Genomic DNA, 18,998 nt, shown 5'->3' on the forward strand with positions numbered 1-18,998 from the left:
TGAATATAATCGAATCTGTTTGTATTTTTTCTTGAAAAAAATACCAAAACATTTTTTTAAATGGTAGTGCACGGCATTTTTATTTAGATTGGATGCGTTTTCCTTGTTTTCATGTTCAATTAAGGTCACAATACAGTCAGGATTCTATTTCATCAAAATTATCTCCCCATTACGCCACCTAATTTTTGTAATCGTAAAAATGGAAGCCATTGAAGTGATGACGCGCTGTCAATTTAGCTCTTGAAAACCGATAAATTTATCCACATAGCATCAGTACGATCCTTATATGCCAGTTGTATTTAAAAGGACATATGTATATCTACTAGTTATTGAGCATCATGTAATGTACTTCTATGCATTTGGTCAATTCAAAACTATTGTCTTATCGGTTGTCAGGGGGAATTTTCGAAAGTTCAAAAATATTTGGTAGAAGGGCAGACTAAATATTTTCAGAGGTTGAAGACTAATTACCTTAGATAACACACACACAAAATAAAGTTTTTTTGAAGTTATGCATTTTTAAGATCCACTTGAAAAGTCTGTCGTCAAGTACTTTTAGTAAAAAATTGTTATTCGAACACACATACCCTGTTTTTATGGCTCATTAGAAAAGTATTTCACTTGACCCATAATTTCATTTTTCAGTACTGTGAATTTTTAATGCTATTATATCAACCTAGAGCCTTAATATATAAAAATAATAGAATCTGAAGCAAGATGATGTATCAAATATTTTCTTTTGTACGTTTCCAAGACAGAATAGTCAACTCAAACACGCCTAAACATAAAAAGGTGTACTCGACTTTCTCTTTTCGATGAAAGTATTGCCCATTTTGGGGATTTGTCCCAAAAAAACTGTCGCCGGGGGGCAGAGATGCAAATTAGTGCTTTAAAAAGATCTATCGATTATCTTTCTTTGGAATTTTTTTCGGCGGAATTGATTCTTATGCACAAAAAATATCCGCAAGTATTTGCACCTGCCACAATCGACTGTTTTCCGAAAATTTGTCTATAATTTAAAAGTTTACAAATATCTCGAAGCTCCATACCATAATTTAAGTAAAAACACATACATAAGATGCATAAAATCCTAAATTAGGCACTTTCATTCAAATTTTAAAGTCCATAGAAACAGATGTAAACAATTCAAATTTACCAACTTGGCCTTTTTTACCTTCTCTAACAAAGAGTTCCATTTCTTTGGTTTAATATCAACCGGGTTTCCGCCTGAATACAATTTCCAGCTACAGATTTTGAGTTTACAAAATTTTCGGTGAGCGAAGCTTAGATATAAAATGCCAAATAATAAAAAAAGAAGAAGTTTGACCTCGATTTTTTTTTAATTTCTTGTACATAAACCCAATTGCTTTTTCAAATCAAATTTTTGGTAGGTTTCACGATTTCAAAGCTATAATGAGTTAAGGGGGAAACACTTGTTTTTAAGTATATAGAATTATATTTCATTCAATTTAGGGATAATTTTTTTCGCAAGTTCCTCTTGAAACTGAATTTAGTAACATGTTAACAATGTCCAAAATATTTCCTCTGCATATATTGTTTTTCTTCTTCTTTTGACATATTAAATATGTAGCAGAGTTATTTTATTAGTCCAGCTGATTCGTACATATTTTTAGAAGAATTGTGGGTTTGATGATAGAAGCATGAAACTTTGCACGATTGTAGATATATATTTGGTAGTCAATTTAAGCTATGGACCCACTCTGAAAAGTCCAATATGGCGGCCGTTTTCAAGATGTCTGCCAATCAGTACACACAACCATGTATAATTTAAAGCAAATAATGTTCAAACCAAATCTTTCAAAAACATATAAAATGTATTCCCTCGTTTCTAGTAAGTTATAACGTTAGTTTATACTTTTCTTTTTTTTTCAAAATGGCGGAAAATTTCAAAATGGCCGCCAGAATGTGAAAATGAACAAAACTAAGACAAAGCTTTGCTGATATTACTTCTTTCGAATTGCATTTTGCAGTTCATACAATATTTTAGGGATTCCGTTAATACATGGATGCTGCTTGCAAGACGATTTAACTAAAGATCCCAAATGAAAACATTTGAACGTTTTCAGGACGCCATGAGGATTTGTTTGACCGTTAAGTACCATCTGAGTCACAATGATAATGCATGTTACATCTATACTTGCCACAATCCTTTCATTTTCCACGATTGTGATAACATCAAGATGATCAATAAAAACGACTCATCACCGAATGTCCACTACAAAGAGTAACGTCAAGAGTGCTACCAGTTCCGGAACACCTGAGTTGACCCCTAGTTTTGATGAAAAGGGACTCGTGTTGTTTATGCTTTCAATGTTGTGTAATTTGCTCTTTATTTTTCAATGTGTGTGTTGTCAAACAGTGAAAGTCTCGTTTTTCCATCATATACGGATTGAAAACCTTATTTCATTTCAAACATTCACATTTGATCAAGATTTAGATAATTTACATGTACATATGGTTTTTACATGTTTTAAATTGTTTTGATTCTAAGGAATGGACAAGAGACATTTATAAATGCACTATTATATGATATATGCCTTATTACTATTTTGCGTTTTTTTATCCTATATTTTTATATGGTTTTGTTTTACTACTGATTTTAAGTGTCTAAGTATCTTCTCCATCTTTTTTATCATTTAAACAACAACATATTTTTAATGTAGTTTTCAAAATGTTTCTTAAGGATAGCCCATTTAGTTTTTACCCCACTCCCCATCACATTTTAAAAAAGCACCGTACATTACACCATTATGCTCGCGCATTTTCATTTACCGTAACATCCGTTTTATATTTGTCAACCACATTTTATTTGGAATAGGATCCCAGTTACGACAACCAGTCCGGTACCCACGAATGTAGTTCTTAAAAAAAATTATTACTTTTATTTAAAATGGTGTAGTGTTATTATTACACAAGTTCTGTAACTGAATGTAGATTTATTTGAAGGGGTAGGCTTTCTGGTTTGAATTTCTGTAAAAAAAATTATTGATTTAACTGTAATCTGGCGTCAGTACATAGAGTAAATTGCCTAAATTCTAGCCTTTATTCTTTCCCGAAAGTAGACGGACTGACCCTGTTGTCAATCAAAACAAAATTTTGCAATGGATTGCCGGTCATGAGGCACTGAGATTGTACTTAGAAACTCCAAAACAAATGCCTAACATGAACCAGAAGTCCCAAAGTGGCTATCAAAATTATTAATTGAATAGCACCCCATTTATTTACTATGATTTTCAATGCGTTTCAATGGGGCAAATAGTTGGGCCCCCGTTCCATTTGCTCATTAAAAAATGCTCATACCGTTGTGGTAAATTTCCAATAAGGTATATGCCATCCACATTCAATCGAAGAAGCACTCTGGGTAAAAGCCCGAAACATCACCCCGCCTAAAGTTTTCACATGCTTTGAGAATGTTATGTGTTTGCTTTTAAACCGTTCGTATGGTTTACCTGATCACGTTATATTATTTCAAAAGTGGATTGAAACTCGTAAATTACTATGGCCATTTTGTAGACGAAACACCATTAAATAGAGTAGTTGTGTGATATTGATGGTCGATCTGATTGCCCCACCTTCTCCTTTTACAAGTGTGTTATGGACTTGATATACATTACCATTTTCAAATTAAGTTTGCAACACTTAAACTGTTTAGTTAAATGGCATAATATCGCGCACGGGTACTGAAAGCAATAATTTGGATGGAAAATGCAAGGAACCAATGAATAAGCGGTGTAATGGAATCTTTATACATCCAGAAGGAAGATTTTTTTAAAGATCTCACATCAACATGTCTAGTTCAATCTTTAATGTTACAGACCAGTTGTGGTTGAGCGGACTCTCAATTTCCCTCTTATTACTACATTCTTTATAAAAAGGAGATGTGGTATGATTGCCAATGAGTCTACTATCCACCGAAGTTCAAATGGAGTGTTTGAATTATACATAGTTTTTACCAGGATCTCGTTCCTCAGTAAAAAATATGTCAGGATCTTTGCATAAGAATGAGAAGTACATCTACTGTAATCTCATTGAAATGTCTTGTGCATGATACATGAGCGCCTCTAAATATAATCTGCTGTTCATGGAGTACTGTGTTTCCTTGACTGAACACTTGTTCATCCACTGTTTTTCTAACGAATCACATAAGGTTCGCAGCCATTTATATATGAAGACCGAAAACAAAACTATTCTTTGTTCTGCTAGAAATATGTTTGCCCAGTTCAACTGTTCCGATTTTGGAAATGCAAAAAACGATTGATCACAAGTGATGATTGATTCATATCTGGGAAAAAATTAACACATTTTTGGATTGTATTCATGGAATGTCGAATCGTTGTGACAGATTTGATCTCTTCCTAAAACATTGGTCAATGCGGATCATGAGTTGAATATAAAGACGGATGCCCATTTGTCTTGGCGCTACATGCGTGAAATGCTGTCCAGACATACTTATTATTTTCATTATCATCTGCTTCAAGCCATCTGTGTTATAATTTTGTTAACTTATTTATACCATGTGAGGATAGAGTTGCACAATTGACTAATTATACAAAGTTGGCATACATGTATTTCTGGTTAGACAATTGGTCAGAGTGCATGTCCATAAAACGGTACTTATAAGATGTAAGTATGAATTGCATGGTTATATCTTACTTTATAGTAATATATAGAATAAGTTAAAGCAATAATATATTGATTCAGGTATCAGAGATTATAAGGGAAATGCATATATTTCAAAGCCTCAGGTTATGACGAATTTGCCAAGTTAGACTAAGAAAATGCTGAAATATTGAAAGTATTGTACTATGTAACGATTCTTAATAATGATAGTATTGTACTATGTAACGATTCTTAAGCCGTAGTTGAACTCTTGTTGTTGTCAACATTGTCCACGACTGCTGTTGTAAAACCTCCAGGATTCGAGGAAGGAACCACATGTTCAATGTTAAATGTTTCATAGATGGAATCTTCTAGTAGTACTATAGTACTGTAGATAAATGGATAATTGGATCATTCATAAACGACAAACGTAAACTGTACATTTGGTCATTTAGTACCTCCTTTCCTGATCCTAGCATCCAGACGAAGGCCTATATACATTAAGAGATGGTTTAAGTTCAGTTGAATGTTATATTAAAGAAAAATAGAGAAATCAAACAGAAGCAACTTTGAACTGATCGCGTAGTATTTGCCTCGATGGAATAACTCGACTACATCTGGATATTTGGCCAAACAATTATCAACTAATGTTTTAATTACTATTGAAAAAAACTTTTGCCTACATCATGTCTTTCTGAACTACCTGCAGCTTTTTCAAGTATCCTTATCATACAAACAGATTATTGCGGTTGCTTGTTTAGTTGCAACACCAAAATAATCATTAAACAGAAAAAACAAGCACCTGCCTTGTTAATAGCCTGGCAAGCCTGAGATTACTGCAAACTTTTAGATCACTACTATGTCCTCTTCCAGTTGATCATAAAGAAAAGTGTTTAAGTCGGGAAGTATACATTCTAGTTAAGTATAGCTTAGATATTAGATTAAAGCAAGTCTTTATACGTGATCCCTCGTTGTATACTACTGTTTTGCAAGAATAGTACCGTAGTTACAATTTTCTATACTTTTCACAAATCGTTTGATGTTTGGCTTTAGTATATAAATGTGGCATACACTTGGTATTATAGGGCACTTAGTTTTACTGAAGGTACGTCAAAATAAAACACTTTGTAACCTTCTAGAAAGGATATTTGTTGATTTTGATATCTTATAGCGGCCATTTTGGAAAAAGCCGCCATATTGAAATTTCAATTGGGGTCCATAGCTAGTATTGTTCGTAGCACCCAGCACTACTTACATGACAAATTTGAACTAATATAAGGGATATTTGTTGATTTTGATATTTTGTGGGACATTGGCGGCAATCTTGAAAAAAGCCGCCATGTTGAAATTTCAAGGTGGGTTCATAGCTTATATTTTTCGAAACCCCCAGCACAACGGTGTCTACCTCGAATGCCATATGTTACCTATTCCTTGAACGCCAACAAAAATATTTCAATAGATGTTTCACTCAATCACACCCTACGCCACAAAGTGTAGCCTTTTCAAATGTAAATAAATTATTTTCATTAATTTATTTCAAAATAATTTTATATAATTTCAAAATCAAACGGTCATTTTACTAATTTGCCAAAAAAAAAAACCAACCAAGCAGTTATTTTCATTCCTTTTTTTAAACAGATCGATTGTTTTTCAATGGTCGGTGCCTGACAGCATTTATAAAATATATCACCACGTTTGCCAGTAAGAAAGCTTCATAGAACAGGAAAACAACAATGTCTTATAGAAATACTTCCAGGCCCTATTTTCCAATTTCTGTTGTAATGTGGTTTAATGCAAAAAAGGTAACTCCTGAATACTGATTTGTACCCATCAAGCATTTGGGATTAATAACAAATCTATGGTAGTCTCTTTTTCTTTACTCGCAAAGTATTCGACTAAATCATGTTTTATTTATGAAAATTGCTTATTGCTGACGAATGTTAAATATTGATCCCTAGATTTTCAATTGTTTAGTTGTTGGGTTACTGTCTGATCTCGCAAACCTGACATTTAATGGTGATTATTTTTTTGCATCCAATTGCACCAATTTAGTAAAAAGATATTAGTGCGACACCGTACGAGAGTCGTTACTTTACATAAACTACTAGTATATTTTTTTTCTGTAACGAAATACGAAACCACTTCTCGCAATTCGCCTTGGAGTAATTGTGCTTCTCTTTTGACAAATTATGGCCTTGTCTCAAAAACAAAAAATACAATATAATATAGGGTAATATATAAAACTGGACTAGAGTGAAGAGTTTGAAAGTAGGAATTTTGAATTTTAATTGAATGTTCTAAATCTTTGTGTATTTCTGATATATGATTGTACAGACTACAGACTCAAAATTTCTTTGTTTTTGCTGAAATGAAAGGTCAACGTCACAAGCCAATATGGATATAGTAGATCTTTCTAATTTTGAAAACAATATTTCTCTTGCTTCATTGTGAGAAGGGCACTAAAAAATAGTGAATACTATCCTCAACAGGATGACCACAGCTGCGTTGTGTTTAATATGAACAAGGTTTAAATCTGCATTTGAAGAACTGCACATATTTCTCAAACGTGTACATGTATCAATGATATTAAGATTTCTATCACTACAACTAAAATAGGAAGTGCGTACTGTGAATAAATACCCAGTTGACTATTGTTACAGCAATTTATCACATATAATACCATGTTAACAGTTAGGGTGACGGTGTTTGACAGTCTGAAGGAGACAGCATCAATGATTTAATAAGGCAAAGCTTCTGTTGTACTCAATCTTATATATATATTCAAAACCGGAGACAAATCATTGATTTCCAATTATAGACCAATCTCATTATTATCAGCAGTGGGCAAAGTATTTGAAAAAAAGTGTATTTAAAAATGTATTTAATCACTTAATTAGTTATATTTCAAATAGACAAGAAAGCGTTTTTGTTTCATGTTCATATTCGTCTTTTGAGAATACTAATGCAGGAGTTTTACAAGGCACTGTATTAGGTCCCCTACTATTCCTTATTCATGTATATTACATAGCTGGTAATTTGATAAGTCTAACTCGATTGTATGCTGATGAAAAATCCCTTTCTCATTTAAGTAATAGTCCTTACACAATAGAGGGTGTCTTAAATAGCGATTTAGAACTGAAATGGTCTAAAAATTGGCTTATTGATTTTAATCCTAACAAGACAAATGCTAAATATGCTATTCTCCTGTAATTTTTCCCCAGGTGATATTAAAATAGAACTTGCTAGTCGGGAACTTATATATTTCAGTGACACAGGCCGACATCGGCTAGTGGACAGACGAAAGTCCAGAAAGCTCAATATGTTTTATTCTTCACATAATGGGACTGCCTCTACGATTTAATGCCTCTTTTTGGTCAAATATCTAATTAGAATTTGCGAAACAGTAATAATTATGTGATACCCAGCATGCAGTTATTTATAGATACAACCAGAAAATCCTTTTTTTTATCTGCTACCATCGAATTAAATAGCCTCAACCCCGACATATGTACGTCCAGAAATATGAATATATTTATCTTTATTGATACAGACATAATTACACGCCAATCTTTATAAAAAGGACAGTTGATTGGAGAAAAGTAATGGATTGCCACGCCTATATTAAAACTGAGGTCCTATGAACTGACTTCAGATAGCTCCCAGTATTCGAATTCGATAAAAAAAATATTGATATCTCGTATTGTTCCAGTATTAAAAGTGTTGAGTAACGTAGTTGAATTTTAGATGAAAATTTAGGAAGTCGTGAACATCCCCATTTTTTAAAGTTACTCAACATGATTGAAGAAATACAAAAAAAAAATCAGCTGGTTTTGAAATTTTTTAAGAGTTGCAAATATTAAATAAATTAGAATTATGATACAGAATGATTTTTTTTAATTTTTTTTCCTCAACAGTGTTTGCTGGAGCATTTTTTCACCGAATCCCGAAAAGTTAATCATATATTCCAGAGTTTAATACGTGTAAATCCCGAATTCACACAAATAATAAAGTCCCAGTCCGACTTTCGTAAAAGATCTGTTATAGAGTTAAGTTTAATTTTCAGAAATTAAAATCAAACAAAATGTTTTATACAAATTCGTTTTCAGACACGTACATTAATATTTGTTACTATAGCTGGCCTGGATTGTGATAGAAAATATCCAATGAAATGCATAAAATTTTCTAATGCCATTGGTCACGCATGGACTGTCTTACTTTATAGGGATGCCAATGTGGTACATCAAAGATAAGATTGATTTACCCATTGTACATTAGAATTGCAACAAACCTTAAATTCACTTGAATACATTGACCTGTTATCTTGTCGACTTTAAAGCCAGCCAGACAGATGACTTATATCGGGCTGAGAAGAGACCTTGATGACATTTGTAAGTTAAACAAATCTTAATTTTCACGGGAACGAATATTTTGTAAAAACATTGTAGTGATCAGATCATCAATGACGTAATTTGAAAAATAAGATGCCAAGGTCGAAAATAGTTCTAGCTAATAATGAAAAAAAATATCAACCGTCTTATATATAGCAAGAAAGTCTCCTCACGTACCCGAAGCTTGTGGACATATGTTGCTGGTGGATAAAAGCTCATGTATTAACGAATATATGTTAATTTATTATTGTGCACTGTTTAATATGGTCAACAGGGAATGTCACTTGCTGAAAGTCACAAATGATAGCTAAAATATATCATGAAACAATTACCATTATGGTATTTCATTTGACTTCTCGGGTCGGTTGACCATGAAATAATGCATTATAGTTTTAACAAAGAAGTAATTCGGGATAAGAAATGTCTAAATTGATAAGTTCTACATTGCATTAAAAAAATCCATTGCCAGAATATTGTATAATTAGAATCATCGCCCGCTGTTGGAAGTTCAGTTTCGCAATTTTTCGTGCTTGTCATGAGACGATATTTCAGGGGTTTCGATTGTTAAACTCATTAAATCAAATAACGAACATATTCCATCTCAACCTGAGAAAGAGTGGCTCATTTACCTCTATCAATGTTAATCGTTTATAAGATGTTGTACTTTCAATGCTATTTATAAACGCAGAGTAAAATTTAAAATGTTTGGTATACAAATTTTAAATTATTCATCTTAAAAAAAAATCAGAAGATAATGGGAAATATCAAAGCATCATGATATAAATTGAAAGAAAAGAAGAAAACCCAACACATTTTTTTTAATAAAAATTGAAATTCCAACTGATTAAAAGTTGTATTGACCTCTAAAATTCTATACACATAAAACAAGTACTTATAGTATCTCAAAATGTCCAAACAGAGCCCGTTTTATGAACGCGTACAGGACATAATTGTTATATTTCTTTTTAGACTTTCCACATTTTATCAACCGTTTGTGAACTATTTTTGAAGATTACGAATCCGTGGCTTCATTGCACATTTAACGCAAATTACATTTTTTTTTTTGTTTTGTTAAGAAAATATAATACTAAATTACTTGTGTGTAAAATTATTTTAATGGAAGCTTTCTGAAGGTATTTGATAGGACGTACGCCAATTCATGAAGGCATGACACATTTTCACGAATGTCCAATCATCTTTTCTGTTGAACAAAGTTTGACGTGCGGTGATGTTTGAACAGCGTAAATGACATTGTCTTTTTACATGAAAGACTATTTACTGTATACTACTGTGAATGTGTTATCCTGATTCAAAACTTAATTGATTTAGAAAAAGTACTCTGCAACCGCTGAGAAGACGTTGAGTGTATTTTACATTTGTCCTTTCTGAGCCTTGTATATCTTACTATGCTGTATGGATTTTGCTCATTGTTGAAGGCCGTACAGTGACCTTTGATTGGTCATTTCTACGTTATTCAGTCTATGGTTAAATTCTCTCATTAGACATTATCCTATCATAGATGATCAGGTGTAATATAAAAAAGAAAACTACATTATTGTTTCTCGGATACATATCTATTAAATATAATAAAGAAAACTTTAGTAAGATTGAGTACAACAGAAGCTTTGCCTTATTAAATCATTGGTGCTGTCTCCTTCAGACTGTCAAACACCGTCACCCTAACTGTTAACATGGTATCATATGTGATAAATTGCTGTAACAATGGTCAACTGGGCATTTATTCACAGTACGCACTTCCTATTTTAGTTGTAGTGATAGCAATCTTAATATCATTGATACATGTACACGTTTGAGAAATATGTGCAGTTCTTCAAATGCAGATTTAAACCTTGTTCATATTAAACACAACGCAGCTGTGGTCATCCTGTTGGGGATAATATTCACTATTTTTTAGTGCCCTTCTCACATTGAAGCAAGAGAAATATTGTTTTCAAAATTGGAAAGATCTACTATATCCATATTGGCTGGTGACGTTGACCTTTCATTTCAGCAAAAACAAAGAAATTTTGAGTCTGTACAATCATATATCAGAAATACACAAAGATTTAGAACATTCAATTAAAATTCAGAATTCCTACTTTCAAACTCTTCACTCTAGTCCAGTTTTATATATTACCCTATATTACATTGTATTTTTTGTTTTTGAGACAAGGCCATAATTTGTCAAAAGAGAAGCACAATTACTCCAAGGCGAATTGCGAGAAGTGGTTTCGTATTTCGTTATAGAAAAAAAAATATACTAGTAGTTTATGTAAAGTAACGACTCTCGTAATGTGTCGCATTAATATCTTTTTACTAAATTGGTGCAATTGGATGCAAAAAAATAATCACCATTAAATGTCAGGTTTGCGAGATCAGACAGTAACCCAACAACTAAACAATTGAAAATCTAGGGATCAATATTTAACATTCGTCAGCAATAAGCAATTTTCATAAATAAAACATGATTTAGTCGAATACTTTGCGAGTAAAGAAAAAGAGACTACCATAGATTTGTTATTAATCCCAAATGCTTGATGGGTACAAATCAGTATTCAGGAGTTACCTTTTTTGCATTAAACCACATTACAACAGAAATTAGAAAATAGGGCCTGGAAGTATTTCTATAAGACATTGTTGTTTTCCTGTTCTATGAAGCTTTCTTACTTGCAAACGTGGTGATAGATTTTATAAATGCTGTCAGGCACCGACCATTGAAAAACAATCGATCTGTTTAAAAAAAGGAATGAAAATAACTGCTTGGTTGGTTTTTTTTTTGGCAAATTAGTAAAATGACCGTTTGATTTTAAAATTATATAAAATTATTTTGAAATAAATTAATGAAAATAATTTATTCACATGTGAAAAGGCTACACTTTGTGGCGTAGGGATGTGATTGAGTGGTTTTGTTTACAATTATTTCTCATTATTTCGGCAGTAAAAATCTTCAATTGTTTCATCATGTTGTTTGATTTACACATTATAACAAAACTAAGAATATGACGGATGAGTTTATAGTTAGCTGTTTAACGTCCAGTGGCAACTATTAAATGTATTATAAGGAGGACATTTAAAATGTTATAAATATGAACAAGGACATCCTAATGTTATAAATATGAACAAGGACATCCTAAAGGAGTACTATATAGATACAGGAAAATAAAGAAAATAAAATATAAAATAAGAATAGAGTATAACGGGCAAACTAAAGAATAGAGGAAAATGGTCTTAGAAAATTAAAGAATAGAGGGAATGCTCTAGTTTTTTTGTTGTTAGAAAATACAAAAATGAAAACGCTAAATTATAATATCACTTACGAATTAGAAATTTTTCATTTGCCGGCCACGCTCTTTTTTGACGATAAAGTCAAGTGTATTAGTAGTAAAAATAATACACAATCGTTTGTACATTGGTAGGGATTTATGTTTGGGGTTGATGAGGCACATAACGGGTAATTGTTTCCATTTGAAATTTCTCGAATATTTGTTTTTTTCGACTGATTTGATAGATGAATAAAAAATATATCTATAATCTAAAAAAATGGTTTAATAACGATATATAGATAAAACTGTTATTCAGTCGATGTTAAAATACATGCGATAAAAGAGAATACATAAAAATAATTAACAAAAATTTTGAACAAAAGGTCAACCTTAAGACCCCGAATATACTTTTGTAAGAACATAAGATTAATTTCGAATTCCATCTAAATAAATTGTTCATTTAGGTAAAAAAAATGTTAATACCTTCGGCCATTTTCAAAAAATGTTGACTGAAAACCCTGCAGGCTGCAGTTTAACCGTACATTCACCAAGTACGTATTTCCACGGGTAACGAAATTCATAATCGTATCTCTTAATTTGTTTAAATTTATTTCAGTGTTTATCATGTTTATTTTTCAAACTTTTTATGTAAATTATTTTGGATCAACATCGAGTCAGATTAAATTATAATTTATTTAATGATTGATTACAAACTGAAATATGCATCCAATCTAAATTTTACGCCTATTATCACCTATATAAAAGATTTAACATAACACAATTCATGTTTTATATTAAAAAAAACATATACGCTAAACGAAACTATGCACGCCAAGAAACGATGTACGCTAAACCATACGATATACGCTAAACGAAACGATGTACGCTAAACGATACGGTATACGCTAAACGAAACGATGTACTAGGCAAAACCATACGATGTACGATAAAAGGGCGCTTATGTTATCGTTTATGGTATGGTTTATGGTACATGGTTTCGTTCGTACATCATTCGTTCAGCGTCCGTACAACGTTCGGTCAGCTTTTCGTTTGCATTCGTACACCGTTCGGGAAGCGTACGTACATCGTTCGGGCATCGTTCGTATTGTTAACTTTTACGTTACACGGACTGTATTCCTCAATATAGGAATCCATCTACTACAAACTTTCTCACGTCAACAAGATTATTAAAAGAAGATGTTGTATGATTGCCAATGAGTCAACTATCCACCAGAGACCAATTAGCAAATGATGTAGAGTTAGGCAACTATCGCGAACCGTAAAGCCTTCAACAGTCAGGAAAATCCATACCGTATATATAGTAAGCTATAAAAGGCACCAATGTGACAAAATGTAAAATAATTCAAACGAGAAAACCAACGATTTATGTGCAAAAAAATAAACAAAAACACAAATACTATAGACTCCAACCTATGGCATGGTATTGGTTGCAAAAATTTGATATTTTCCATTTAAATGCACTATTTCTTATTTAATTGGTATATTTCTTCATTTAAATGCAATATTTTTTTATTTGAATGGTATATTTTTTCATTTAAATGCAATATTTTTTATTCAGATGGTATAATTTTTCATTCAAATGGTATAATTTTTATTCAAATGGTATAATTTTCGTTCAAATGCAATATTTTTTATTCAATTGGTATAAAATGTCATTTGAATGCAATATTTTTTATTTCAATTGGTATAGTAGTTTTTTATTTATATGCAATAATTGCATTATGGCAAATTCTTTGACGTCATAAGGTCAAATTTGCAACAACGTTTGTGATTGGTCGGTAATTGTTTGGATTTCTCCCCTTTCTTTCTAAACTTGAGGCCACTGGACGTTAAGCAACCAACAATCAATCAATCTAAACTTGAGTGACCAAGAATTAAAAAACGCGTCAGAATATCGCCCCTCTAACTAAATTTGGCGTTCGTGCGAGTTCGTGCACTGGCTGTTAATGCCAATAATGGCCAGGACGAGCAAAAAATGCAAGTGACAAGTAATAATAATTAATTTGACACACAACTTGTTCATGGATAGAAACAGATGCCTGCGTGCATGGCATAAACACCTCCAATGAAAACCTTTTCTGAAGAAACTCTCCTACAGTCTACACATTGAAATAAAAAAAAATACATAGCTAGCCCCCCTCCCCCTTCTAAGTCCAGATACATGTAATCATGACGTTCTTTAGTGCTAGATCATTTTTTTACTTTTCTTGATCCTCAGAGACGTTGCAGGAAGGCACACATGAAAAAAGAATAAAAAGCATCCAGGACGTTACAATTATTTGGACTAAGCCCTCTCTTTTTTACTACATGTAGAAAAAAAATCACCTAATTACGACAGCAGTACCAGAAACCCACAAGTAGAGACATAAGCTGTTATACTCCGGAACTAATTCTTTAATAAAGACAATTCAGGATAAATTGGAACCAGTTACTAACCCATGTTACAACAATAGTCCTATGACATAGGACTTCACTATACGAGGCGTGAACTTCATATTTAATACTATGTATAATATGTGCTCTCATGTCGTATGCTGCAAATCATTTTACATTTAGGATTCGTTGCTGAGCTTTTTTTTTTACTGTTCTCGTCTCCGAATCCCTTAAATAGATTTTTTTTCAAGCCCCACAGTAGTTCAATAATTACTATATGTCTTTGCATAAATAAGTATGCAGGGCATATTTCAAAACATATTTTATCTTCAGGACTTTTAAATGATTTACTTTTCAATTCTGCATTGGGAAGGGGGTATACAAGTTTATTTTGTGACACATTACATAATATAATTAGGTATCCAACAAATTATATGATTGTACGTTTAGCTATTATCTAGATCCGTACAAAGTGTATATAATTAGACACATTTAACATGGACGGATCCGAAACCTCGGTGTCTTGATGGGGGGTGAGTAGGTTCAAATTTAGATATTTGTATAGAGATGTATGATATGCGAGTATTGGCAGTAATGGATATGGTGTGTGTGTGAGGGTAGGGGTTTCAGATCAAAGATCGTTTCTATAATTCTATATCTTTTAGTTTTTACCATTTCACTCTATTCTTTTTCCTTTGATCTCTATTATATTTGTCCTAAACATGCGTGACATATTTGCCACTGGACATAAGGCAACCAAAAGTCAACCAACGTATACTGTATATTTCGTCATTTCTTTATTATGTTATCTATAGGTTTGGTCCCGCCCCTTATCTATTTTTTTGCACATTAGGGACGACATCAAAAGTTCAATGTAGGATAAAAAAAAACTTAATTAATATAGTTTTTTTTCACTGACCCCCTACCCCCCCCCCCCCCCCCCCCCCCCCCCCCCCCCGTTTTTTTTTTGTTCTTCGGAAGTGAGCCAGAAGAAGTCTATTTCTGGGTTGTTTTTTTGCATTAGGAAGATCTTCTGGCTCTCTTCCACCTCTTCTTTTTTGATAGGTTGACGGCAGAGGCACATAACAAACAGGGCGTCGTTTAGTCTAAATGAAATTAATAAATTTATGAATGCAGATTTATTAGAATGTGAGCTGTTTTATAAACGTTTTCATGGTTTGACAGCCTTAGTAGGACATCCCTGTAGGACGATAAGCTGGATAAATATAAGAACTACACGGATAATAACAGTTAAGGGACGATTATTTGATATTCTAGGGAAGGGATTTTGATTGATTGGTGTTTAACGCTTCTTTCAACACTATTGGGCTATTCCGTGGTGGTCAGTTTAAATTTATAGATGAAGGATGGGGAAGGGAAGAGAGGGCATTATTATTCATTTCAATCTGTCGCTAATCATGCCTATTTTTCAGCTCTTACCAGGCAACCACATTCATATATGAAATCCCTCTGTCCCCCACCCCAACAAATAAATAAATATCAAATGGTTTTCCTCTTATTTAACACAAGTTTAAATTGATTGATTGTTTGTTGCTAATTTTAACGCCCAGTGAAAATTATTTCATGTTTGTTCAGGAAAACACGAGTTTAGAAGTCACGTATATAATATAAAAATGAAGAGATGGAATATGATTGCTAATAAGGCAACTATCCACCGGAGTTCAAATATGAAGTGGATGTAAGCAATTATAGATAAGATAAGATAAGATAAGATAAGAAAAATTTATTTTAAGTCGGGTTACATGAAATACTACAAACATTAGCTCTGTAGAGCTTTTTGCCGTCATGTAGACAAATGCTTTTTGTAGACAATCGTAAGGCCTTCAACAATGACAAAAACCTGATACTGTAAAGTCGTCTATAAAAGGCCCGACATGAAAAGTGTGAACAATTCAAACGAAAAAACTAACAGCCTAATTATACATAACAAAACAATTTACAAAATATCAAATATGAGTCGAGACAGGAACCAACGACAACCACTAAACTACAGGCTCCACCCCTGGGACAGGCAAATAAAGAATATGGCAGGGTGGATATAAAAACGAAGATTGCAAATGAGACAACTCTCCACAAGAGATCAAATGACACAGAAATCAACAGCTATAAGTCACCGTACGGCCTTCGACAATAAACAAAGCCAACACCGCATAGTCAGCTATAAAAGGCCCCGAAATCAAAAATGTAAAACAATGCAATCGAGAAAACTAACGGCCGAATTAATGTACAAAAAAATGAACGAAACACAAATATGTATAACAAAGTAACAAACGGCAACCACTGAATTACAGGCTCCTGACTTGGGACAAGCACATACATACATAATGTGACGGGGTTAAACATGTTAGCAGGATCCCAATCCTCCTCCTAATCTGGGACAGCGGCGAAACAGTACAACAACATGTTTGTGAGCACTATCCCGAAGCTGGGACAGTGGTGTAACAGTACAATAGAATAACAACCTGCACAAATCAGCAAATTAACTCAAAAGATCGGTACGAGACACACAAAAAAACTAACATTAAGACAATAGACACAAAGCACCGACATAAGAGTATTTGCAATTACTGGAAGTTTGCTCAAACCTAATTACAACTGGTACTGAAATAAATCTTGTTCTCCCAGACTGAGTTATCAATCAGTACACAACGCGCGGCAATGGATTTATTAAAAAAAGAAAACAGTCTGAGAAACGTCTGGTTTACGTTGTATATAGATATAAGAAGATGTGGTATGAGTGCCGATGAGACAACTCTCCATCCAAGTCATAAATTGTAAATGTAAACCATTAAAGGGCAACGTACGGTCTTCAACACGGAGCCTTGGCTCTAACCGAACAGCAAGCTATAAAGGGCCCCCAAATAATTAGTAGTGTAAAACCATTCAAACGGGAAAACCAACGGTGTCTAATCTATTTAAAAAAAAACCGATATACTTGCATATAAATCCATATACAATGAAACGGTTTTTGAAAAGTGGACCGAACGTTTTGACCATCGAAATTTTGCAATAGAAATACTAGTTATGACCACAAGATTAAACAGCCAGTGCAGGACTCGCACGAACGTTAGATTTAGTTAGAGGGGCGATATTCTGACGCGTTTTTTAATTATTGGTCACCCATGTTTAGAAAGAAAGGGGAGAAATCCAAACAATTTCCGACCAATCACAAACGTTGTTGCAAATTTGACCTTATGACGTCAAAGAATTTCCCATAATGCAATTATTGCATATAAATAAAAAGACTGCTATACCAATTGAATAGAAAATATTGCAATTAAATGACATTTTATACCAATTGAATAAAAACTATTGCATTTGAATGAAAATCATACCATTTGAATGAAAAATTATACCATTTGAATAAAAAATATTGAATTTAATTGAAAAAATATACCATTCAAATAAAAAAATATTGCATTTAAATGAAGAAAAATACCAGTTAAATAAGAAATATTGCATTTAAATGAAAAATATCAAATTTTTGCAACCAATACCATGCCATACCAACCAACGGCAACCATTGCATTACAGGCTCCTTGTTATCATTATGCTGCGCTCAACGTTGAATTTTATTTACTGAAATGTTATGCACACAAATAATTTTAAGATGAAAGGAACAGTTTATGTTCTGATATGATTTTCTCACTGTATATAAAATAAATATCAAATCTGTATTTTTTTAAATAGTAATGTTTCAATTTAAAATGAAAACTGAAGTAAAATAAGAAATGTACTTACGTCGTTTAACTTTAGCCTCTGTCACAACAACAAATATGAAGACAATTATACAAACAGTTTTCCATGCAGACATATTGTAATTATGGAACACGACTATGTGTACATATGTAACTTAGCGAAAAACAACAATGTTTATGAACATTATTATTCTGATCAAGTTTTCTTGATCACGTGTGCATCTAATAAGTCTTACGTACAGAAGGTTCGACCAGGACATGATGTGATCCGGTTTTTTTCATCTTCTAAGAATAAAGTTTATTTATTGTCTAAATCAATTCGTTTTTGTGTTTTTTTTTTCTAGCTAATTCGCTGTGTAATGAATGGTGTGTAAAGATGAGCCGCTGGAATAGATGACTTTTTTTCAAGCTTCATGATATGTGATAAGGTCGAGAAATTAAGATGAAACTTATGACACGGTTGCTGGTTAAATCATACTTATCTGAAGTGGTCTTTGTATTGATGGTTGCTTGCTATTCTCGTTAGAATTTTCCTGTAATTCAAAACAAATATCGAATTTTTACAATGCATTTCATTGTATCTATACGATAATGTAATTTAAAATGTAACTTAT

The 18,998-nt window shown here is 32.7% G+C and overlaps 1 protein-coding gene across 1 annotated transcript in view; it reads right to left on the reverse strand.

The window, feature by feature from the left end:
* Window positions 1-18,571, reverse strand: part of LOC127719888 (L-amino-acid oxidase-like) — a 29,711-nt gene extending 11,140 nt beyond the window's left edge. The window contains exon 1 of the mRNA XM_052226243.1: window positions 18,428-18,571. Coding sequence (XP_052082203.1) covers window positions 18,428-18,500 — 73 coding nt within the window. The 5' untranslated portion in view covers window positions 18,501-18,571. The remainder of the gene's footprint in view (window positions 1-18,427) is intronic.
* Window positions 18,572-18,998: the final 427 nt, after the last annotated feature.

The sequence above is a fragment of the Mytilus californianus genome, unplaced genomic scaffold (assembly GCF_021869535.1).
Source record: "Mytilus californianus isolate M0D057914Y unplaced genomic scaffold, xbMytCali1.0.p SCAF_11, whole genome shotgun sequence".
NCBI classification, from domain to species: Eukaryota; Metazoa; Mollusca; class Bivalvia; order Mytilida; family Mytilidae; genus Mytilus; species Mytilus californianus.